We start from the raw sequence: 25262 nt of genomic DNA, 5'->3' as shown, positions 1-25262 counted from the left end.
CAAAAGATAGACTTGATTTAGGCTCCTTGATAAGTTGACACCCCATAAGAAGATAAGAACAAGGTAGACAGCACACTCCCAAGCAAAGGTAAGTGATAAGTCTTGAAGGTAATTCACCACAACACAAGGTTGACAAGAATTGAACTTGGTAGCACAATGCTGAAATTATATTGATCTCATAAAACTCATAAACTTTGTGACATTACATAAATGAGGCTTATTTATAGGTAAAGGTCCTTTTACAATATGGGAAGTACTAAGCATAAACTAAATAGAAAAATATTAAACCTAAACTACCTCTTAATTAGAAGTAGTCTTCCAAATCTCTTTCACTTTAGGTTTACTTTTAGAGATTTTTCTTTGACTTTCCAAATTCCATGCAACATAAGGAATCCCCTTCCCTTTTGGAAGTCACTTCTCTTCCTTAGCCAATTTGAGTTGACTTTTCAACTCTTTACAAGCTCTAATAGCCCCAAATGCATTACTCACATGCCCCATATGGATCCCCCACTTAGGTTTCGCGTTTTTCACTACAGTTGGTCCCAATTTCACCACTTTAATCAAGCCCATACATCCATGCCTCATATGTTGACCCCATTTAGGCATAGTCTTGTTAACCTCAAATAGACTTATTTCTTTTGCTCTAACTAAGCCCATGCAACCACAGTTCTAGAGTTTCCCATGTTTTTTCCACCATTCTTGCTTTTGATGAACATGTTTCAAGATTTTAACTTAATGAAAATTTTTGCCCCCATTTATGGCATATCACAAAAGCATGATGAGCTGATTTGCAACAAGCTAGATTCGTGAGTTAAGCTAATTGAGCTTGCCTTAGGTGGATCCATGGGTTAGCTTAGTGAGTTAAACCTTGAGGTTAGAGCCAAGAGAAATTAGACCCAAGTTAGATGGACCACCCCATGCAATGCCAATTGCCAAGTGACGATGAGGCTTGTGAAGTCTGAGCTAAACCCAATTGCACTTGAGGGAGGTGTTGGAATATGACTTATGGTAATAAGTTTCACATTGGCAGTGTACAAGAAAAATTAAACGAAATATAAGTATTGGCAAATTAAATCAAAATGACTTAGGCCATTTTGGTGATGGAAAGCCCAATTTTAAGCCAACATTTTGGTGATGGAAAGCAGTTTTAAGACAAGTTCATTATGGACACCAACCTACATATTAATCCACACTCCTTGGCCTCGATTTCATCAACCGTTAAGCATTAATCTGATAAATGCCTTAACCATAGAAGGAATATGTGCCTTCCATGTGTACTTTTAGTGTCATATTATTTGTAGCTTGTTCCTATAACTTATGCATGCTAATGTTTAGGTGAAAGAAATAGTTAAAAATCATTGAATTTTTTTAAAAAAATATTTACTTTTTTGAATAAATTGGAGAGCATAATTATAGGAATTAGATTCCTAATTAGACTAAATAATTGTAGTATATATCGTAAAAAGTACAGATTTTACCATTCAAACTGACATACTTAGAACAGAAGGTCTTCTGCTTTCTCTTTAAGGGTTTAATTGTTCCTTGTATGTGACATATTTTCAATTAATTGTTTGTTTTCTATAGGAATGGAGCTTATAAGAATCCTTTTCAAGAAGTGGAGGATCTTAAGAATCAATCAGTTGTCTATGTTGGAGTCGATAACACCATTGCTGGTCTTATATACTTGGAGGATCAGATTAGAGAAGATGCTAGAAATGTTGTTGAATCTTTGTCCAGGCAAGGAATTAATGTCTACATGCTGTCTGGTGACAAAAAGAATACTGCTGAATATGTTGCATCCATTGTTGGTATTCCAAAGGAGAAGGTAAGAAAAAATATCCTTGCATTAGAAAGTGACAGATTATAAGTGCCATGTGTATGAAGGCTTTTCATGGTAAATAGATTTGAAAAGAAACTAGTCTTGCAGTTGGATAAGTTTGGAAAAACCAGTAATAGTTCAACATGAAAGTCCAAAATGAATTGGACTTTTAGCCAGTAAATCAGTAACCACACTTACATCCTCTGTGAATAAATAAATAAATAAAATTATAAGAAGAGTAACATCCTTATTATTTGACAGATAAGGTATGAGGTCCAAGAAACCTTAAGCTTCTAACACTAGAAGCAGCATTGCTAATGTTGAATTATGCTTTTCGTGGTATTTAGAATTCCATCATGCTTTATGCCCTTCTTTGCAAAATTTGGGGTTGAATTCATTTGTTCAACTGGGCAATGACATTGAACATATTGTCTTTCCTTGTGAATGTAGGACCACTCAAATTTCTGTGTATGGGTTATTATTTTCTCCCCTTTCTAATTCAACATTGTTGAACCCTAGCTTGTATCTTGTGGAATTTTTCTGCAACAAAATTGTAGAATCTAGTGAAGAGAGATGAATAGTGATGGTTTGGACAATTTGAAAATTGATTTAGTAAAAGTTTGTTTGTGGACACGCAGTCATTTAAGAATAGCATTTTTCCTTAAAATCCAGCTGTTAATATTAATGATTCGTTCTAATTAATTCACTTGTGCTTGTATTTGACACTCGACCTTGTCATTAATCGGGTCAAAATGACCGTAAAATAGACGCTTTGTGCTAATCGGGCCAAGTAAAAATTTTAGGGTCTATCTAGACATTAAAAAATAACTCAGATTAATTTAGTCTTTATTCCATAAAATTTCCAGTCAACATTAAATGTTCAACTGATCACACGTCTATTAGTATAGTTTTTAGTCTTCCTTGCAGCACCATGGTATGGGTAATGTATGAGGTGCCTAAAAAAGATTGGTGGAGAAGTGTTAAACAGTATAATGCACATAGAAGTCATGCTGTTCTTTGGTATGGTGATAGTCGGCTTATGAAAGAATTTAAGTTATTGATTAGAGAATTGCTTAATAAAATTATTGGAATATGGGAAATGTGAACCACTTTAGTGGTAGTTTCTGTTAGTTTTATGAGCAGCTTCATCTATAGTACTGAAAATTTCATATCCTTGAAAGTTGGTTCCATGCTTGGGCATGGACACAAGCATTACATGGACTCAAAGTGTGAAATTTACAGGCAACCTTAGGAACTGTTTGGTTTGGTATTACTGATTCGAATTATAAACGTTATTTCTTTTAACCACCTCTTATGGCAGTTGATCATGGTCTGTGTTTAGATATATAACATATTCAAAATTTGTGTGCATGATATATCATACATCAATGCTTACTTTTGATTTCATAATATGTGCTATGGATGTAAGGTGACAGCTAGAGTTAAACCCGATGAAAAGAAGAAGTTTATTACTGAACTTCAGAAGGATCAGAACATAGTAGCCATGGTTGGTGATGGAATCAATGATGCTGCTGCCTTGGCATCATCACACATTGGAGTTGCTATGGGTGGAGGTGTTGGAGCTGCTGGTGAGGTGTCTTCCATTGTACTGACTGGCAATAGGTTGTCACAGGTATTTGGAAAACATGCATAATTTCGAGCCTTGCTTGTATGTTATATGATGTAAACAACACTAATATGATTTGCTTTTTGCTGCCCAAATTGTATATCTCCGCCTTGTCTTTGAAAGTTGTGCAATCCTGCTACATGATTATGATTCTCAAATGTAACATCAATTTCCAAACTCTACTCTCACGATAAGTGTTAAAGAATGGCACCTAAACAAAAATGGTTTAGGGAACACCGTAAGTTCAATCCAGTAATTAAAATAATAAGTAATAATCAGGCAATCCTAAGACCAAGAATGCCTTTTTCCCCATGCCAGATAGGACCTGCCTCTTTTATTATTTGCAACATAAATGCAGTGCACTTTGCTTTCTTAGTTCTATTGTCACCATTAAGCACTATTCTTGTTGCTAGCCCTTTAATGTGAATTCTTCATTCCTAATATTTCTCAAGGGAAAGTCTTTGAGTATTAAATTTGTGTGCTCGTGAGCAAACACATTTTTTGGTCTATTGCATAGTTCTTCAAGGGCCTGAAGATCATGCCTTCTTTCTACGAAAACTTAGCACCTCTTGGCTACCTCAAGATTTTATGGAAATAGCTTTTGTACATTATTGTTCATATATATGTAATATTTCTGCAAGTGAATATAGTTCCAATATTCTCAACAGATTGAGAAATTGAAGAACTATTCGGTCCTTAACATCCAACCAATATTGCTGGTTGTTATCAAAAGTTCCAAGCCATATTATAAACTCTAAAGAACATGGTTTCTAGTTCTCTCTAAGTTTCTCTCTCTCTCTCTCTCTCTGTGACATAAGTTTCAATTGAAACCATAAAATTAACTGAAACCACAAAATTAAATTGTAGGTATGATTGATGCAGTAAATCTGGATAGAGAGAAAGAGCAAGTGTTAGGCAAGCGTTAGTTGTAGTTTGTTCTGGTATGGTGTAACTGTATGGAATGAAACACAAGAAATTTAAGGATAAATATGCCCATATTGTCTCTATCTCATCGAATTTATTATTTGGCCTCTTTGGAATGTTCTGCTGGTTGTGATTTTATAGGGATTTATTTCTTTATCTAATGTTCACGAGGATGGGAGCACCCTTTTGTCCATTTGATAATTCTCCTTCTGTTTGTTTATTTTGTATTTCCTATTGTACTCAAAATCCTCATTTTTAATAAGATTTTTTTTTTTTTTGTGGGTAGTCCAAAGCTCGGATAAAGGAAGAGGGTTGCGGTAGGTGACAACCAGCGTAAAAATTTCGTCACACCTTATGATATGGATTCAAATGATATAAACGTTGGGGCGTCTTCTACTTACGACGCGCTACATCGGAGCCCGGGTGTAGTGAGAAATATGCAAGGGTGTAGGGCGTTCACCGAAAGTGACGCGCCATGCTGGCGCTCGGGTGTGGTGTTAAGTGAGCAAGGGTTCCCATATCATGGACGGGTGTGGGTAAAGAAGTTAGTCCATAGGACAGATAGTGGAACAGATAGTGGAACAGAACACAAGATAGACATAGAAAATAATAGAAGATATCATAAAGGGAGACCAATTAGGAAGAAGCAGGATAGAAGGAGGATCATGATTGGTACTTGGAATGTTGGATCACTTACAGGAAAATTAATGGAGCTTGTGGATACCTTGGAAAGGAGAAGGGTGAATATTGCTTGCATTCAGGAGGCTAAACGGGTAGGAGAGAAAAGTAAGGAAGTGGGTAATTCAGGGCACAAACTGTGGTTTACCGGAAAGGAGAGAAATAAGAACGGAGTGGGCATAATCATAGATTGGACATTGAAAGACGCAGTAATAGCTGTGAAAAGAGTAGGAGATAGAATTATACTAGTAAAGCTAGTACTAGAAGGAGAAACAATAAATATAGTTAGTGCTTATGCCCCACAAATAGGACCAGATAGTGAGAGTAAACAAAAGTTTTAAGAAGATATGGATGATTTAATGCAAAACATACTAAATGAAGAGAATGTTTTCATTGGTGGAGATTTGAATGGATATGTAGGAAATGATAGACAAGGTTATGAGAATGTTCATGGAGGTTTTGGTTTTGGCAGTCGAAATTAGGAGGGAAAAAGCATCCTGGATTTTGCTATGGCATACGACCTAATACTAGCAAATACCTACTTTATAAAATGAGAGTCATATTTAGTGACTTTCAAAAGTAGGCAACATAGAAGCCAAATCGATTTCCTCTTGATCAGGAAGACAAATAGAGCTCCATGCAAGGATTGCAAGGTCATTCCAGGAGAGGCTTTAGCAAGTCAACATCAGTTGGTGGTCTTGGATGTCAAGTTTAGGAACAATTCAAGTAAGGTCAGAAGAAATAGTGTAGCTCGAACAAAGTGGTGGGAGTTCAAAGGAGTAAAGCAAGTGAAGTTCAAAAATGAGCTTCTTGAGTCCGAAGTATGGAAGCTGGATATGAAGGCCAATGATATATGGATACAGATGGCATCAAAGATTAGAGAAGTAGCTAGAAAAGTACTCGGAGAGTCTAAAGGACATGGACCACCCTCAAAAGAGAGATGGTGGTGGAATGAGGAACTACAAAAGGCAGTGAAGAGAAAAAGGGAATGGTATAAGAAATTACCTAAATGTGATAATAATGAGACATGTGAACAGTGCAAGATAGCAAAGAAAGAGGCAAAAAAGACAGTTAGTCAAGCAAGAGTACATGCCTTTGAAAAGTTATATGAGAAACTTGGAACTAAAGAAGGGGAGAAAGATATTTATAGATTAGGAAGGAGGAGAGAGAAAATGTTAAGATCTCAATCAAGTTAGGTGCATTAAGGATAAAGAAGGAAAAGTGTTGGTGAAAGATGAGAACATTAAAGAAAGATGGAGAAATTATTTTAATGATCTTTTTAATAATAGTCAAAATGGTAATAGCGTGAATATTGACTATAGAACAATAGAAAAGAATGTGAATTATACTAGAAGGATTAAATTTTTAAAAGTAAAGGAAGCACTTAAGAGAATGAAAGTGGGTAAAGCCTGTGGACCTGATGAAATAGCAATTGAAGTGTGGAAGTGTTTGGGAGATATGGGAGTGGCATGGTTAACTAAATTATTTAATAAGATTCTAAGCTCAAAGAAAATGCCTGATGAATGGAGGAGTATTTTAGTACCTATTTTTAAAAATAAGGGAGACATACAAAGTTGCTCAAACTATAAGGGAATTAAACTCATGAGCCATACTATGAAGTTGTAGGAGAGAGTTGTGGAGCATCGACTACGTCATGATACTTCTATCTCTCTTAATCAATTTAGTTTCATGCCCGGTCGTTCAATTATAGAAGCGATCTTTCTCATTAGAAGCTTGATGGAGAAATATAGAGATGTGAAGAAAGATCTACACATGGTTTTTATTGATTTGGAGAAGGCTTATGATAGTGTTCTAAGAGATGTCTTATGGAATGTGTTAGAACAAAAGAGGGTATCTATTAGGAACATACAAGGGTTGAAAGATATGTATGAAGGAGCAACTACTATTGTGTGCACAGTAGGAGGGGACACGAGATTTTTTGATCTCAATTAGATTACACCAAGGATCAGCCATAAGCCTTTACCTTTTTACATTAGTTTTCGATGAATTGATGAAATATATACAAGAGAGTATTCCTTGGTGCATGATGTTTGCGGATGATATTGTTCTGATAGATGAGACACGAAAAGGAGTCAATAGAAAACTAGAGTTTTGGAGAAGTACTCTAGAGTCAAAGGGTTTTAAGTTAAGTAGAACGAAGACAAAATACATGCATTGCAAGTTCAGTGAAGGCCAAACTGGTGATAGGGAAGGAGTTAGTTTTAATAGAGTGGTATTGTCCCAAAGTAATCACTTTAAATATCTAGGCTCAATCCTTTAAATAGATGGGGGATGTGAGGAGGATGTTAGTCATAGGATTAAAGTCGGATGGTTGAAGTGGAGACGTGCTACGGGAGTGTTATGTGATCGTAAGATTCCCAATAAGTTGAAAGTAAAATTTTACCGTACAGCCATACGACCGGCTATGTTATATGATAGTGAGTGTTGGGCACTGAAAGAGTCGTATGCGTCTAAGATAAGAGTTGCAGCGATGAGAATGTTAAGATGGATGAGTGGCCATACTAGATTAGATAAAGTTCGTAATGAGAGTATTAGAAAAAAGTAGGAGTGATGCCAATTGAAGATAAGTTGAGAGAAGGGAGATTGAAGTGATTTGGTCATGTGAAGCGTAGACATACGGAGGCTCCAGTTAGACAAGTAGAGCACATTAGGTTAAAGGATAGAAAGAAAAAAAAAAGGGTAGACCTAAATTGACTTGGAGGAAAGTATTACAACATGACCTAGAAGCATTACACATTTTTGAGGATTTAACCCAAAATCGTTTAGAGTGGAAAAAGCGAATCCATATAGCCGACCTCAAATTTTTGGGATAAAAGCTTAGTTGAGTTGAGTTGTAGTCTTACGAAAATCATGCCCTTAAGTGGCTAGTTTCTTGGTATATATGGCACATAACAAGGTAGATTTAGTCAAATCTTGTTAAATACATCAACTATTCCAGTGGCTAGAATCTTGCCAGATTTTGTTATTGTTGGTTGTCCTTGTCCTGCTGAGTTTGTATCCAATGTTAACGTCATCCAAGAAATGTAATCTTGGACTTTGTACTTTGACTATATTTTTTTCATGCATTAGATCATCTTTTGTCAGCCTGTTAAAAAAATTACTGGGCAGCCCTGTAGAACTGAGAGAAAACCATACATTAGTTTTACAATTTCTTTGATATTGCTTTGGATTTAAGCTGTTGACTTGTGTGCCATGTAAATTTTTTTTTTCACCATGTTCTCATTTTCAGTGTTTTAACTAAATGATTGTTACATTGTTGTTTGACATGAATGGTATGAAAGATTTTGATGTGGCTTAGGACTTGGGGTATATACTGCCTTTCAGCATTATTGTGTTGTTGGCGTCGTGAACAGTGTGATTGACTTAGATTCCTTCCATGCAGTTGCTTGATGCATTGGAACTAAGCAGGCTAACCATGAAGACTGTGAAGCAAAATCTCTGGTGGGCTTTTGCGTACAACATTGTAAGTTTTGTACATTATACAATTATAGCTCATATATTTCAGTACCAAAAGCCCCTTAAATGAGCATTAAGTTGAAAAGAAATCCAACCTGGCATTTCCCAGGTTATGTTTATTTGTAAGTTTAATCGGATGTTCAGGAAAGAAAAAGGGGGAAAATTTTGAATTTTGCAAGCTGATATCACCAATCACAAAAGAGTAGGATTCTGTTATTAATACATTGTCCATTTGTTACCCAAGGCTGCCTTATTTATTAGTACAAGCTGAATGGATTAAATTCCGAAAACCATTGCATTTTATGTTACTGAAAAAACGGAGCATAACTTGTACAAGTTTGAAGTTTCTAATTCTTGATAGTCACTGTCCACCTAGTGTCCGTGATATGTTGCCAAGTAGCTTTTTGCTGTGAATGTGGTATTTCATTATACTTGTTAAACCTTTTTACCCCCATCTTTTTTGTCGTTTTGCTATTTATTTCCTTTACTTTCCTCCTCCACCCTCCAGAGTCCAGACTCCCTGCAACTTTATTATAGGAAAAAATATTGTACTGCCGTTTTTCAATCAATTTTACATTCTGACTCAAATACGTATCTGGTGGAGGTAAATACCACATTATTACATCCTTGTGAATTATATCTAGACCCCAGGCCTGCACCTTTCACATCATGCCTTTATATACCTGACAGCCGCAGCATACTGTTATCATTTTAAATGGCTCTGCTTGCTCTGTTTGTCTGATTTATGATTCATCTCTCTGTCTTCTGCCTCATGCTATGAATGTTCTTGCAATAGTCTGCCTTGTTAATTTCAAAATTTTAACCATGTCTACAATTCACAGAACAATTCTTGTAATTATGAAGTCTTCATTATTTGGTGTGGATTTGACCCAGGAAAGTGTAGTTGTACCTGTTAGATTGCTATCCCAAACAATTCAATTACCTTATGGATTCATTTTGAGTCAGCTTGCAACCTTTCCGAACATGCTTAGCATAGTTTTTTCAAAAGCAAAGAATTACAGTGGATTGCCAATTGAAAAAAAATGTTTTTGGCTTCCATTTTACCTTCAAATAAGTACCTGTTATCTCTCAATGGCTGCAATCAATTGTTGCCTGCAAACTGGTGCATCAGTGGAAGTGCCGCCTTGCTTACTAAAGACATCTGTTTGAGTTTTGCTAACCAACATCCACATCCATTGGTGGCCCAGCATTAAACATTGGATGCCATTGCCCCAACTCTGCACTCTGCAGGTAACGGAAAACCTTTGTGAACATATTCATGGAGACATGATCAAGATTAACTATATTCATAAGCTGTTTGTTTGCTAACCCAGACTCGGTTCATGCCAAAGTTGAACAATTATTCCAAAACAACGTACTGCCCATCCCAACTATACTCTGTTATAGCCTTGCTTTCGACACCATCCTCTGACCCATTCATGTCCTGTAAAGATACCAATTTAATTTGCTGTTGTTGTCTCATAAAGAGCTCTGCCAAAGGCAATCCCCTAATCTTTTCTTCACTTCTTTTTCATTTTGTAGGAAATTAATGTATAACTTGAAACATTTTTTTACTTCAACTAATATTGTCTTTATGCTGCTTGTATATCTTTGCAGATTGGAATTCCAATAGCAGCTGGCGTGTTGCTTCCTGTAACTGGGACCATGCTGACCCCATCAATCGCTGGAGCTCTCATGGGTTTAAGCTCTATTGGCGTGATGACAAATTCATTGCTTCTGAGATTGAAATTCTCCTCAAAGCAGAAACAGGCTTATGGAACATCTCCAAGCACCAAGATTATTTTAGGGTCTGATATTCTCATGGACCAGAGAGAGAAAATGAATCAATCATATTCTGACCCCAAATGGAGAGAAGCGCGATAAAAGTAAGCTCACAAAACATACATCCTTTTTCTGCATGCCTCATAAGATGGAGAAGTTACAATATAACTGAACTCTACTTGCAGACTTTGTGAAGATTATAAGGTATAAGATTGTCACGTTGCTTCTCTGAAAATAGAGCTGGATTTTAAGTACTCGGCTTCAAACATATTTTGGAGTTTGAATTTCTTAGGATTGATTTTGTTGCAACTCTTATCTCCCAGGAAATTCATTTCATCATACAATTATTTTTCCAATTTCCACCTAAGCTCACAAATAGCATTCAGAGATTTATTCTACATTGTCTGTATGGAGAAGTCCGTCTTAACGTTTTACATGCGGGGTTCAGTCTTGTGCAGAGAACCAATGGTTTATACTATAGTAAAATGCATTGCTTTTCTTTCCATGATGAATAGAATGTTCTGTAAGGCGTGTTGCACGGTAAACAAAGCTGATATGCTCACTACATACGGTTGACAAGCAAAGCGTTAAATAGTTAATTGTTTGGTTATTTATTTTTAATTTATAAGTTAATATAAAAAATAAATAGTTAATTGATTAAGTAAAATTATTCAAAATTAATTTTTTAAATAATTTAAATATTTAGTTAAAATGTGTTTAACAATAATTTAATTTGTTAAAATGATAAAAAAATATATGTAATTAAGTATTATGATTGTTAAAATAGAGTAGTTTTGATATTTTAAAAAATTATTGGGATAATATAATTCTTATTTAATTAAAGATATTTTTAAAATAAATAAATAAATCATAAGGAGTATTTTATTTACGACTTTTAACTTATTTGTAGTTTTTTGAATTTACAAATTAAATTAAATACTAGTTCGCTTAACGCTATGTTTGGTAGTAGGTTTTTTAAGGTAAAGTAAAGTTTAGGTACATAACCTAAGGTTTTAGGGGAAAGGTAAAGTTTTGAAGGTTTTTTTTGAGGTTTTTAAAACTCTAAAAAATATCAGCTTCTCAATTCACTAAATTTGGGATGTTAAAGGTTTTTACAAATTATATATTATTTATTTTCACTAATACCCTTATTAAAAATTATCAGTAACCTATTCATCCACCGATTTAGGTTAATCTATTTCTCAATCCATTTAGTTACATTAGGTTTATATATATATATATAAAACTACACTTTACGATTTTGCAGTAATTTTTGTACACTCTAGGAATACTCACAAACTTTTGTATAATCAATTCATGTCCATGTCAAGCAAAAACAAAACAGAAAATGAGAAATTATACCTTTATATCAATAAACACATAAAGACATTTATGGTTTTAAAAAAAAAAAAACAACTTACGAATTACAAGTGATAAATCTGCATTTTCTATAACAATTAAGAATTGAATTTTAATTAGACATGAAAATTACCAAATATATATATATAATTGTTGAAAAAACATCTCATTATATAATAAGGTTATTTTTGTAATTTTAATTCTTGCTTTTATCTTCTCTTATCTTTTTGTCCAAACAACATAACTTACCATGTGTACCTTTCTCCCAAACAAAATAATATTAAAAACCTTTACCTTATCTTCCATTACTTTACTTTTAAAAAAAAAAAAAAACTTACCTTACCTCCTTACACTCCTCCTAAACAAAGTGTAAAACTAATGAATAATATTTTTTCTTTATGTTCTATCTTTTCTAAGTAAATAAATAAAAAAGCACCCAAAGAAAGATATAGATAATATTTCATTGAAAAAGGAGGTGAGTATAAGTAGGCTTAAGGCTTATCATAAAGATCTTCCTACCCATTAAATTTAGGCTCTGAAAAAGTAGGTTTAAGTCCAAAAGGAAATTAAATCCTAGAGCCACGGGATCCAACCCATAAAGAAGTAAAGCAACCTGAATGCCATTTTGCTCTAATGCCACACTAAGTTTTTGGAAGCTTGGGATCATATCACTGAACCATGGAAGCCCAGATAGAGGAGGCTACCCACCAAACACACAACATACTAGAATGGTGGCCAAAAATAGCTTCTGTAACCATTGTTGTTCAACATCTCCACTCAACCGAAGTAACAAGAGAAAAGCAACAAACTCAGAAGCTATACAGGGGCAGGCAAAGCTCATTGACAGTCTTTGGTCATGGAAGACTAAAGTTTGGACGCTACACAGAGGCATTGATATGTCCCTAGAGATACCTAACCCAAGAAAATGAAAACTATAAAGCAAACAACTGCCTCTAATGGCATAAGCATGCATGACCACTGAAAGTTGAGGACATAACACCTACAACAGCAAATCAAAGAATATCCTCACTATTATGCAGATCTACTGAAAAAACCATCAACAAAAACTTATTTACACCAATTTAATCATGAGAAGGGTGAACCCCCTAATTTAGGTCGGGAATGGGGTTTCTCCTGCACAAAAGGAGTAAGAAAACACCTGCAAGGAGTTTTGGCTGTAACCAAAGAGCAAGCAAGAAAAACGAGAAAAATTTCTCTTCAGAACAACTAGAACAAAAAGAGAGATGTCTTTAGTAGGAGTGCTATTAAAATCATCTTATCTGAGTTTAATTATGAAACCATTCTAAAGCTTTATGATAATTCATTAATGCATTGAGAATAAATATTTATAAATTACTAACCTCTAACACAAGAATACAAACTTGATGTAATGATAAAAAAAGAAAAACTATAAAAGCTTTTAGAAAGTAGTGATATTTAGTAATATTCACTTTTATTATCATTAAAATTAATAATCACTTTGTATAACAACAACTAAACCGTAATTTTGCTACAATGCCACATTATTAGGTGGCTTATTCCTCACATGGTTCAACCTTAATGACTTATGGTGCTCAGCATTTCATATTAATTGGTATCAGAGCTTTGATCCTTGGCCATGGCAAACAGTGGAATAATATCTTGAAACTTTCCTTTCTCCTTAATTCCTTCTTTTTTGAGACAGTAACTCATCATTCTATTGATTTTTTCCCTGGTTCTTCCTCTTCCATTCTTGAACATGGGGTTCTTCCCTCTTGTTTGTTCTTAAAGTTTTATGTTCTCTTTGTTTCTTGGTTACCAAACCATCCATCAAGATTCATTTACTTTTCTCTCATTGTACCTCAAAATTTATACCCACTTGATTACATAAAATTCCTGCCCAATTGATAACCTTCGCCATGGATGTTCATCTATTAGTTACAAAGGACTTTATCAGAATTGAATGATAGAAGGTGCAAGGGCTTATGCTTTTGTGTGATGAGCAATTTACTGCTAACCATGATTGCGACAAGGCACGGTTTATAGTGAGTATCATAAATGACATTGTAGATGAAGAAAGGTGATGATGAAAATAGCAATGAATTGCAATAATTCCAAGAAAATGTTTCTACCATCGATGATAATGTTCAACAAGATTGGCCATTTGTAGCAAATATTTCTATCGTCAATGGTAATGTTCAACAAGAGTGCCCACCAATCTTGTAGCTTCTTCAATGCTCTAAATGGCTTATTCCTTGCGATTCAATCTAAGCAACATGTGGTGCTTAACGGTTCATATCAATTCCAAAGAGAAATGCTTTGTTTGATTCACATTTATTATTTATCCACACAGCATCACTCGGTAATCGTAAATTAGTTGGAGAACTTTGTAAAAGAAAAAAATACTAAGGATTAACTTAGTTGATAAACAACTTTATTTTATACATAATCAGGTTTGAGTATTGGATTAGTACTTATTAATATCCACTTCTATTATCATCAAAATTAATAATTGATAAGAATTACTTCATTTATCTACTTTTATCTATTGCTTTTTAAAAATTATTTTACCTAAAATTATTTATCATTTTGAGAAAATTAATAGGTATTAATTATTTTTTTAATTTTATTCTTATTTTTATTAAATATAATAATTATTTTTATAATTTTTTAAAATTTACATTATTATTTTTATTTCCTTTTGAAAATCGAGAGAAAATTTTTAATTCCGTTGTGTTCACGTTTGCAAAGAGAAAATGGTAGAAAAGGTAATAAAAGGAGAATATAAGGGCAATTATGTACGCTTATAGTGAATATATCAAGATGAGTGTTCAAGAAATTTGTTAAGAAAAAAAAAAAAGCTTACAAACCCAAAATTCTCTCTCTTTCTTCTATCGAATTCGATCTGTCCCTGTAACCAGAAACCAAAAATGTCTCACTTCGGTAGGTCTGGCCCTCCTGATATTGTTGACACGTACTCCCTGCTTGTCCTCAACATCACCTTCCGTAAGAACCCAGCTCTCTCTCTCTCTCTCTCTCTGCTGTTGATATTCTTTTTGGCTGCTTTTGAATATGGATTTTGGTTCTGTGGTTGATTAGGTACTACTGCTGATGATCTGTTTCCTCTTTTTGACAAGTACGGGAAGGTCGTCGACATCTTTATCCCCAGAGATCGAAGGTGCTTCTCAACGTTTCCTTTTCTTTATTGATTTTTATCATTACAATTTTGCTTGTCATTTTCTTATTGATCTCTTGCTGAAATTATGTAATCTCAATTCTGATTATATTTATTCCTTGAAGAAAATAATTGAAATTATTGTTTTATTGAACGATGGAATGTGGAATCTCTTCTTCGTACGAGGTTCGGTCTTGTTTTAACTTTTGGAGATAGTAAACGCATAAGAGTAGTTGGGTTAACTCACTTTGTGAAAATTTTCATGGGAATGCATCAAATCTGCATCTTGTCTATGTATTTGTTGCTTCGATTTCCATGCATAACTAGTGGTGTGCCTCCTGTTGTTGTTGCAAAGCTTGGAAGGGGCAAATGGCATGCTATGCCCATATTCTTGAAGCAAATTTAAAGACAATGTGAACTATGAAGTTTTGTAATTTGGCAGCTGGCACTTAGTATTTCCTTCAATGCTATCAAGTGGTACAAGTAGTGTTTCAATCAGTTGTGTGTGAGTTGTGGGTTATTATGATGCTCTGTTTTCAGTTTTGAATGGTTTAATAGAGATTTGAGCATGGGCTGTTTGTTTTTGTGGTTTGGGTTTTGCGCCTTTTGGCATGTGGGCACGTGTGGTACTGTTTTTCATGATTTCACAGGCAAACTTATCCCACTGTTGGATACTGGGATTTGTGCGATGAAGGTTACTCTCTAGAAAACAGAGAGTATGAAGAATGTTAACCTTCTTATCATAACGTTTTGTCTATGGTTTTTATTGGTTAGGACTGGTGACTCTCGTGGATTTGCATTTGTGCGCTATAAGTATGCAGATGAGGCACAGAAGGCAGTGGATAGGCTAGATGGTATACCTTTTCTTCTTTTTTCCCTTTTTCTGGTATATGTCTAAATGTATGCCTTTTGATTCCCCCAATATTTCTCTTTTCAGGAAGAGTTGTTGATGGGCGGGAGATTACAGTTCAGTTCGCGAAATATGGGCCCAATGCTGAGAGGGTGTAAGTTCCAACTTCAAAGTTAGTGGTTAATAATTTGTTCTCTTATTAAACACTAATTTTCTGTTACAAATGCATTTGCATGTTTCACTATAAGACAAATTTCACTTGTTGTGGAGCACTATGAGTATAATTCCTTAATGTTGCTCATTTAAATCATATAAGTAATGATGATTGTTTTCGGTCTTGATTTGCTGAATCAATCATTGTTATTTTTATATCAGTCATAAAGGAAGGATTGTTGAATCTGTTCCAAGGTCAAGATACAGGTCTCAGAGTCGCAGTCCTCGAAGAAGGTATACATTCTTCTGTTCCAAGATGGCTTGATGAACAATATTACGTGAATCTCAGAAATTGCGGTTCTTCCCCTCTTTCCCCTGTTTGTGGATTAATGGTGTTTCTAACCTTGGTCGCATGGACTGCATGCTTTGTTATCTTTTATTATTCATTCAAGTTCGAAACATGTCTTGCTGCTTGAAGCTAACAAGAATATCACTTGACGGCAAGATCACTAATTTAAATTGTTCTGAAGCACTATCTTAATTGTTCTATTGCTCATCATGAGTTTGGGTCATTCTTTATGTTCCTTTATTGTGAGCTAACGTATGTGATCCTTCTCTCGATTTGTGTCCAAGTAGATATAAGTTGATGTGATGGTGCTAAAATTTGAGGCTTGAGAGGGTTTGCCTCGGTGACACCTTTGTTTGGGATCTTTTAAGCTTATATCTATAGGCTAATGTGTCACTAAATTACCATATTGTTTCTTGTTGCTGGATATTTCAAAATTTCAGGTACCGAGATGACTACAGAGATAAAGGCTATAGGAGGAGAAGTCGCAGCAGGAGTCGGGACAGATATGAGCGTGAAAAGTATCGTGCTAGGGACAGAGACTATCGTCGACGGAGCAGGAGTCGCAGTGTCAGTCCTGATCACTCTAGAGGCCGGGGCAGAGGGCATTATGATGATGAGCGGAGGAGTAGCAGTCGATCAGTGGATAGGTTTACAACTCTGATAATTATTGCATCGTTGTGGATTTAAAGAGTTGACCTTTTTACCCTTGCATTATTATTATTTGATTTTTTTGATCATTATAATAATTGTCTGATGTTCTCTCTCTCTCTCTCTCTCTCTCTCTCTCTCTCTCTCTCTCTCTCTCTCTCTCTCTCTATATATATATATATATATATATATATATATCAGTGCATCCCCTGTTAGACGTAGCCCAAGTCCTCGAAGGAGTTCTTCTCCCCACAAGAATTCTCCTTCTAAAGGTGAAAGCCCTGATAGACATAGCCGTGATGGACGGTCTCCAACTCCACGGAGTGCCTCACCTAGAGGTCGACCTGCTGCTTCTCGTAGCCCATCCCCACGAAATTCAGATGTTGATGTGAGTTGTTTTAGCTCCTGTTATCTTTTATTGCAACCGTAGGTTGATTACTTATCTGACGTACTTCTTAAAAAATTTTTTTGTAGGAATGAACTTGCAGTTTGCATGGAAAATTTTATGGCACATGACTAGTGCATTTCTTATGGTCATGTTACAGATGTTGAGGACTAATGATTTTCAAATCTGTTCTGGTCAGAATTTTTATGAGCTAGTTTTGGTAGGGTTGGATTCGTTTTGGTGCTTAAATATTTCTATGTTGAACTTTATGCATACTTAACTTGGTCTGTTTAGTATGTACGGAACTTGTAGTTTGTAGGTTTCTGTTCTATTATTCATAAAATAATTTGAGTTGTAAGCTACATAATTATGTTCTTTCTTTTTTCCTGTCTTATCTTTCATTTTTAATCTTTGGGGGTCCTGTTTTCAAACTCTTTGATCATTGCTTGCATGTGGTTGATTTCATAGAAGCCTTGATTCACTATAAACATTTGTTGGGTTTTATAGCTGTTTCCGGAAAGATTGCTATGGGGGCTGATGTCCAGAATGTTGATTTTGTGGCTATTGTGGCTGTTGATGCTGTTTGTTAAATGTAGATGGATGATTATGATTGTGATTACTCAAAATTATCTGATGATTGGTAAGGAATGAAGTCAGTCATTGGTTTTTGAAACACTTTTGTCATTCAGGTGTCTGATGTTGACCTGATTTTCCTCTGGCATTTGTTTTGCTTTGGAAAGTTGGTCCTGATTTGGGTTTGTAGTTGCTGTGGTGGTTTAAAAGTTGGACACAAGATGAACGTGTTTTACCTATAGCTGATGCTGAACATGAAGTGGTCCTGTTACTCAGTAGTTCTCTGCTGATACTAAAATCAAACATAATATGCTGCTCTGAGTTGGACATGGTAACATGTTTATGTTTGGTTATTTGTTTAGGGCATTGATTAGACTTTTTACCATGTTTAATCCCAGCATGTGAAGTTTGACTTATGTTGCTTAATGTAGCGAGTAGCATATGAGTCCGTGACTGTAGCTGTGAAGTGGTAGCTGATGCCCGTTCTGTTGTATGATATTCATGGCTTCGTTCATAACTTATGCAAGTACTAATGAATTACCACTTGTAGCGGGCTGTTGCTGCCCTTCCTAATGGGATCGGGTTGTTAATTATACTAGCAGTTGTTGATATTGATGATGGCTGCCTAGCTGTGTTGCTGGCTTGGGGTCAATTCCTAAGGATCTGCTTTGACTTGTAAGCTCGCCTAATGTCATGTGCAGACAATTATGTTTCCTTTTTTACTGCCATGAGTTGTCCTTGAAATTTTGCTTCATAAGTTACTGAAATTGTTTATAATGCCTATGATCAAATGATTGTTCTTTGCTGATGTGATACTTGATGTTGCTACCTTTTTGTGGTGTTGTTAGCAATATGTGACAAATGCCTCCCAAACCACTATGGTCTGCCTATATTATGCTTTATTTTATAAGCTGAGTTCCTTGATGCATAGTTGTTAAAGGTGTGCCTTGGCACTTGAGGTTGAGGGGTCTGCGCTTAGAAACCCTCCAGGCAGGCGATGTTGCATAGGTGCACCCAGGTGCCTGCCAGGCGCACCAAGGTGTGCTCCAGTAAGATTAGCTCTTTTGCAGCAAAGAGCAATGAAGGAAAAGAAGAGGAGACGTACCTGGTTTCTCTTCTCCCAACACAGTGGTGTTGGGGTGTCTTTGTTACAACTTGGTAATAGTAGGTTAGATGGGAATGGGTGGGCTGATGGCTTTTAATTGGGCTTATCTTTTAAATGGGTGGATATCACTTTAAAAGGGCTCGTGGTTATTAGGATTTTTTTAATGTATTTTTAATTGTATTTTTCGGAAATTAAATATTAAATATAAATTAGTTTTATATTGAATACGTAATTATTCATAATAAATTTATAGAATTCAATTTAAATAATTTTAAGTTACATTTAGTAGATATTATTAAATTAAATATATAGTAAAAAATAAAATTATAATACAATAGAAAATTAAAATGATCAATTTAATATTATATTTGGTTAAAAATAAATTAATGTAATGCATTTTAATGATAATTTTCACTCATGTAATTTGTAATAAAATAAAAATGAATAATGAAATAGATGTTAATTACATATAAAAACATTATATAAATTAAATTTACAGTGCATATATATATATATATATATATATATATTAATTTTTTTATTTTTTGCTTTGCTTGCCTTGCTCAGGAGCACACCTTGTGCTTTGGCTCCAGAGCCTTTGGCGCCTTGGTGAGTCTTGAGTCTTTAATAACTATGCTTGATGATAAATGCCTTATCTGTGTCTCCATAACACTAGGCGGAAGGAGTAATATTAGGAAAATAGCAATTGGATAAGGATTGACTAGTAGTTAGTATTTGTCATTTGAGTTCTGATGCTGAAGTTTGTTTGAGTGGGTTTCTAATTATTTTTAGTAAACCAATATGTTTTTGACTCGACTGTTCTTTGGGCATGTCTTGTTTTCCCATCTTTTAAATTGATATGCTGTTATTGCGTGAATGGGGCTGGTTGAGGAATGATCTATTGTGTAGAATTGCAACTCAGCCCCAATGGAAATCTTTTTTTGTTTTGATATTTGCCTTTGGATGGAATGGACGAAGGATATGGAAACAGCCTCTCTGGAAACAAGGGGTAAGACTCTGTACATCAATTCTCTCTAAAGCCCATAAGTGTGAGATGCTTCATGCACTGGGTTACCCACCCTCTTTATGGAATGGACTAGAGGATGTCCTTGTTTTCTGTTGCATGGTTTGGTTCCCTGTCATTTCTGCTGCAGGTTTAGTTATTATGGTGGTGAGGAGGTGGGTATCGTGATGGGAGGGGGGCTGGATCAAGGCAGTGGCAGAGGGGTTGTGGCTTGTATGACCAATGAGTGGGAGTGTGAGGGCGGGTTTGGTTTAAAGGTATTTTTGGTATTAGATTTTTATTTTAGGGCTTTATTTTTCTTCGCTAAGACCTTATTTAGTAGTAAATTTGGTAACTTCACAGAGAAGGATGAAATTGTTAAATGGTTTCAAACATTAGGGATGATATTGTGATAAATTGAAACATGGGCTGAGTTGTGCATTTGACCAAAGTTTAGGCGTATTTTAGTAAATTACCCTTTTCTTTGGTCAAAGTAGCAAAAATAAAGTACTTTTTATTTTAATTTTTCATTATATTTCACTATTGGAGGATGAGAATTGCAGATGTTGCCTCCAATGGCTGAATTGATAACTATAATTGGTGGGTTATAGGGTGGATTTCATCATTATTCAATATTATTATATTAATGGGGTAATCTAGAGGATTTGAAACCTTATAGTGAAAGTATGAGATTTTGTTTTTCTTTTCTATTTAGATTTGAGTGAAATTTGAATGCGAAATTTTATAGTTTTAAAGGCTGCTTTAATATTATTAAAATATATAAAATTTTAATAGAAATTTAATAAATTTAAGCTCTTCCACCTTAGTGGCTAATTTTTAGGAAGATATAAATATACGTATGAATTATTAGATTTTAAAGCCTTTTAGGCTGTCCTTAGTATGACGTAATGGAACAGAATATAATCAATTAATATAATTAATTATATAATAAAATGAATGATATAATGTAATGTATTACATTTATGTGTTTGATTATAAAATAAAAAATAATTAATATATTATTATAATAATTTTTATTTTAATATTTAATTTATTTATTGTGTTAATAATAAGTGGTAATAGCTATAGTAATGAGTTGTGGTGGTTGATAAATGATGCAGGTGGTGGTGGTTGGGTAGTAGTAGTGGCTAAATAGTGCAAGTAGTGGTAGTGGTAGTTAAATGGTGACAGTAATAATTAGATAACGGTGATCGTGATATGATGATGGTGGTGGTGGTAGTGGTAATTGTGGAGGTGGTGATAGTTGAATGGTAATGGTAGTAGCGCGGTGATTGAAGGGTGACAACAGTGATAACAATATGTGAAATAAATTAAAATAAATTATTATTATTATATTTATTTTTATAAATAATAATATAATCATTGCATTAGTTAAAATATAGTTGATTATATTACGAAATAGTTATTTCATTATATTAAAATTTCTTTATTCAATAAAGTAATTAAATATATAATATACTCATAATTATATTACATATTTAATTATGTTATGTCAAATATAATTTTGAGTGATATTTGAAAAAAATAAAAATGATACTATTTTAAAAGTATTTTTTTTTTATTTTTTTGCATTTGTAAGGAATAGACTAGAGCTGCATATGTAGAGGTAATGATAACGTTATTAGAGATGGTAAAAGGTATGGTATACTCGCAGTTGAATCTAATTAATATTATTAAAACTCGAATTTATCTCAAACCTATTTAAATTTTTTTCTCACTATCCGAATTTGTCTCAAATCTAATTATTATTACTCGAAAAAAATTTGAACCTGTTTAATTTTATATATTTTAATTAATATTTTGTATAAAAAATTATTTTAATTAATAATTTATATTTTAAAAATTTAATAATTTCATAAAATATTTAAATTCTATTTTATATAAAGTAAAATATATAAAAATTTATAAATATTATTATAAAAATATATATTTTATATTTAATTAAGTATTTATGTAAATGGGTTCGGATAACGAATACCTAATATGTAAAATCTGAACCTGATTCGAACCCATCACGGATATTATTTTTCAAATTTGAACTCGTTTCGAATCTAATTATATAATATACAAATCCGTATTATTAGGATTCGATCGGATCGAATATCTATAAAAATTTGACTCGTTGTCATTCCTAAACGTTATGTCCATCAAGTCTTTTCAAAGTTCATAAATATAAGATGATTTGTGTATTGAGTTTCCCTTTATATTATTATCAACAGCTGGAATAAACAATGAGAGTATAGGGATAATCAATGAGAATTTTATAGGAAATTATATGGAAAAATGTCAACATCCCTTAATTTTATGGGAAGTGGAAGAGTAGACAATAAGATGATAGAGGATGAGATTTCAAACAAATCCAATTAAGTTTTTAAAAAGTCTACAACTTAGGATATTGCTTTCATACAAATCTATGCTTTAGACTTAAGTTTATTGTAGATTACTAAAAAGCCCTTGAGATTTTTGTTTTAATGATATGCACTATACAATTGTAAGTGTAAAATTTTACAGAATTAAAGTATTATGTAATATTATAATTCAAAAATTAAATTAAATTAAATATTTTATGAGCTATAATATAATCAAAACTAAAACATATTGAAAAACTTGTGGTTATTTATACATTAGGATTTATTTGTTTAGAAGAAAATATTTTCTCGAAAAATATTTTTTATATTTTCTAGCATTTGGATATTTATGGAAATGAATCAATCATATTTTCCTGATAAAATAAAAAATTAAGTCATTTTATGGACTTTGACTTATTAAAATGTGATAAATATTTATACATGTATAATATAAATACATATTATTAATTTAACATTACAACTAAATAATGAAAAATATTTTCATGAAAAATATTTTCTTATAAAATAATTTTCATAAAAATATTTATATATATATATAAATTATTTTTTATGAAATAAATGAAGATTAAATTTATTTTTTTTATTTTTTTATTTAAATGGTAAAAAATTCATACATTGTTTTTTACAATAATATTGAAAGTATGGGTAATGTTGTAATTTCATTGAATAAAAAATTAAATAGGGTATATCTATGACATTTCAAATGGGATCTTTGATTCTTTATAGCAGTTTTATCATTAAATATTATAGTGTTGAATTGTTAACAACGATAAGGATTAAAATTACTAATTTTAAAAATAATAAATTGTAAATTATACTATGGCAAAACTCATGGGAATTAATAATTTACTCTTAGCTTTATAATATTTTAGTTCACTTTTTTTTTTTAATTATAAATTTTTAAGGTTCCTTACTAGTGCTCAAATTGCTTGGTGGAAAATAATTTGTGTATGGAAAAAAATATTTTCTATGAAAATAGTTTGCATTGTTCAGTTGCAATATTAAATTGGATATATATATTTATTTCGTATATGTATAGATGTTTTCACATTTAATAAGATTATTAAAATTTAAAAATTAAAAAAACTTTTTAAAAAGAAAAAGTCACTTTTTTAAAAAATATAATTTAATTTCCTTTTTATCAGAATTTTTTTTCAATGATATATTTTTCTGAGTGCTCTAAAATATGCTAAAAATATTTTCTGTTAAACAAACAAAGTCTAAAATTTAAAAGATAAGAAAAAAAGTCATGATTTGCCTCTAAAATTTTGAATTTTGGCAAATAGAAACAAAAAATTTTACTTCTAAATTCAACAATTTTTTTAGTATAATTAATTTTAATTAAAATTTAAAATCTAGTTTTCACAATTTTTTTGAATTAATTGAATAAATTTATAAAATTAAATCTTTTAATAATTATTACATCCTATATAACTCTTAAGAATCTTATAAAATACAATATCATTTACATATAAAGATGCAAGCTAACACCAAAAGTCTTGGAGGTCACCTATTAAATGGAACAAAAATAATAATAATAATAAAAGAGAAGCCTTTTGCTTGGTTTGAAGAGATCTTTTGGAGAAATTTGTTACCAATTCCAAGCTCCAAGCAAGGCAAAATCACAAAAAAGATTGAGAATTTGAAAAAACAATTGTATTTTATTTTTACTTATATTAAAGGCAAGAGACAATCTGTATTTTGACTTGACTTGAGATACACCACTAGACCTTTTTAATATTTTGTTTGGATGGAGGTAAAGCAAGCAATTTTTTTTTAAAATAATTTTTTTTATAATTTTTAAATTTTTATATTTTTTTATTATTTGAAAGAAGAAAGTTTTATAAAAGTATTTAAAATTAGAAAAAGAAATCTTCTCAATCCATTAATTTAGTGAGTTTGCAAATGGAGATTTTTAGAAATTTTTAAAAATGTTCATAAATCTTACTTCAAAAATTATGAGTTTTATTAAACATATATTTAAAATTTTGAAAAATTTCTCATTTAAGTAGAGAAAATTAATTAAATTATTTTTTATTAACAATTCAACAAATTATGTCATTTTTTTTTCTACTTAAAATACATTAATGTAGACAATGAGTATAAATTTATTAAGGTTCCATTTAGAATTGTGATTTAAAAATTAAAATTTATATTAAGAAATAATTTAAATATATTGAAAAATATTTAATTGTTTTTAAATTTTACAATTAAAATATATTAAATTTAATTTTAAATTAATTTTTAATATCATTTACCTAACATATTTAATAATATATATATTTTTTAACAATGGCTCTATCAGCAAAAATTGATGCTTCAATGCTTCCATTGCCATTACATATTTCTTAATTATGTATGATTATGTGCCCACCATGCTGTAGTTAGTTAAAATTCCCTGAAGCAGTTATCATCTTGATCTCTTTGAAGGCGCCATATGGCTTATTAAACCCTCACTTCTTCATGTCATTTTTTCATTCAATTTTTTTTAATAAATAATTAGTTTTCTCTTCACAATGATCTGATTTTTGGTGAAGTTCATCAAAAGATCCAATTATTCTTCATTGAGAGATGTTTTGTTAGTTGTTGTTAGGGTTAATGTTTGTTTCCATTTTATATGAAGTGTTTATTTTTATTTTGTTTTTTTTGATAGATGTGCAGTTTGTGGACATTGATTTTTGCTGTTAGAGTCTAATAGTCCAGTCTGTTCCTTCAATGAAATTAGTGGTTCAAACTAGGGCTGAGCAGAATTTGGTTTAAACCGAAAAATCGAGCCGAATCGAGTCAATTTGGTTCAATCGGTTCAGTTTTAAAATTCAATCGGTTTGGTTCGGTTTTACATTATAAAATTTTGGTTATTTCGGTTTGGTTCGGTTCGTTTTGAAGAGAAAAAAATCGGTTAAACCGAACCGAACAGAATAGTAATTTATATAGTCAAATCAAACTAAATCGAACCGAATCGATTTTTGAATTGATTTATTTTTAT

At 32.5% G+C, this 25262-nt stretch overlaps 2 protein-coding genes across 12 annotated transcripts in view; both read left to right on the top strand.

The window, feature by feature from the left end:
- The window catches only part of LOC110656183 (copper-transporting ATPase PAA1, chloroplastic), a 44982-nt gene extending 34172 nt beyond the window's left edge, over nt 1–10810 (top strand). For 2 of the 9 annotated variants that reach the window (XM_021812817.2, XM_058131886.1), the window contains exons 14-17: nt 1585–1825; nt 3249–3452; nt 8452–8532; nt 10143–10810. In XM_021812817.2, coding sequence (XP_021668509.2) covers nt 1585–1825; nt 3249–3452; nt 8452–8532; nt 10143–10409 — 793 coding nt within the window. In that variant the 3' untranslated portion in view covers nt 10410–10810. Of the gene's footprint in view, nt 1–1584; nt 1826–3248; nt 3453–8451; nt 8533–9601; nt 9777–9859; nt 10026–10142 lie in introns of those variants that run through there. The other 7 variants (XR_009142487.1, XR_009142486.1, XM_058131887.1 and 4 more) reach the window with 7 other exon arrangements.
- A 3662-nt stretch (nt 10811–14472) lies between these two features.
- Nucleotides 14473–18591, top strand: LOC110656173 (serine/arginine-rich splicing factor SC35). Of its 3 annotated transcripts, XR_009142485.1 has the most exons (11): nt 14473–14651; nt 14745–14823; nt 15595–15674; nt 15758–15824; nt 16046–16117; nt 16613–16819; nt 17022–17208; nt 17295–17425; nt 17713–17845; nt 17946–18109; nt 18210–18591. XR_009142485.1 is itself a non-coding variant. In XM_021812797.2 (8 exons), exons 1-8 carry the CDS (start codon nt 14576–14578, stop codon nt 17298–17300), a joined length of 774 nt encoding a protein of 257 aa, XP_021668489.2. In that variant the 5' UTR covers nt 14473–14575; the 3' UTR covers nt 17301–17636. The 3 variants fall into 3 exon arrangements, 1 of the variants encoding a protein (XP_021668489.2); XR_009142484.1 differs by lacking the exon at nt 17713–17845 and having other exon boundaries at nt 17895–18109; XM_021812797.2 differs by lacking the exons at nt 17713–17845; nt 17946–18109; nt 18210–18591 and having other exon boundaries at nt 17295–17636.
- The last annotated feature ends 6671 nt before the right edge of the window (nt 18592–25262 follow it).

The sequence above is a fragment of the Hevea brasiliensis genome, chromosome 13 (genome assembly GCF_030052815.1).
Source record: "Hevea brasiliensis isolate MT/VB/25A 57/8 chromosome 13, ASM3005281v1, whole genome shotgun sequence".
Lineage (NCBI taxonomy): Eukaryota > Viridiplantae > Streptophyta > Magnoliopsida > Malpighiales > Euphorbiaceae > Hevea > Hevea brasiliensis.
Note: the sequence above shows the minus strand (reverse complement) of the source record. Positions and strands in the feature narration are given on the sequence as shown.

Coding starts and splice junctions, on each gene's coding strand:
- LOC110656173 (XM_021812797.2), top strand. CDS start 14,576: ATGTCTCACTTCGGTAGGTCTGGCCCTCCTGATATTGTTGACACGTAC. Junction 15,675..15,757: donor GGCAGTGGATAGGCTAGATG/GTATACCTTTTC, acceptor TTCTCTTTTCAG/GAAGAGTTGTTGATGGGCGG. Junction 16,820..17,021: donor AGCAGTCGATCAGTGGATAG/GTTTACAACTCT, acceptor TATATATATCAG/TGCATCCCCTGTTAGACGTA.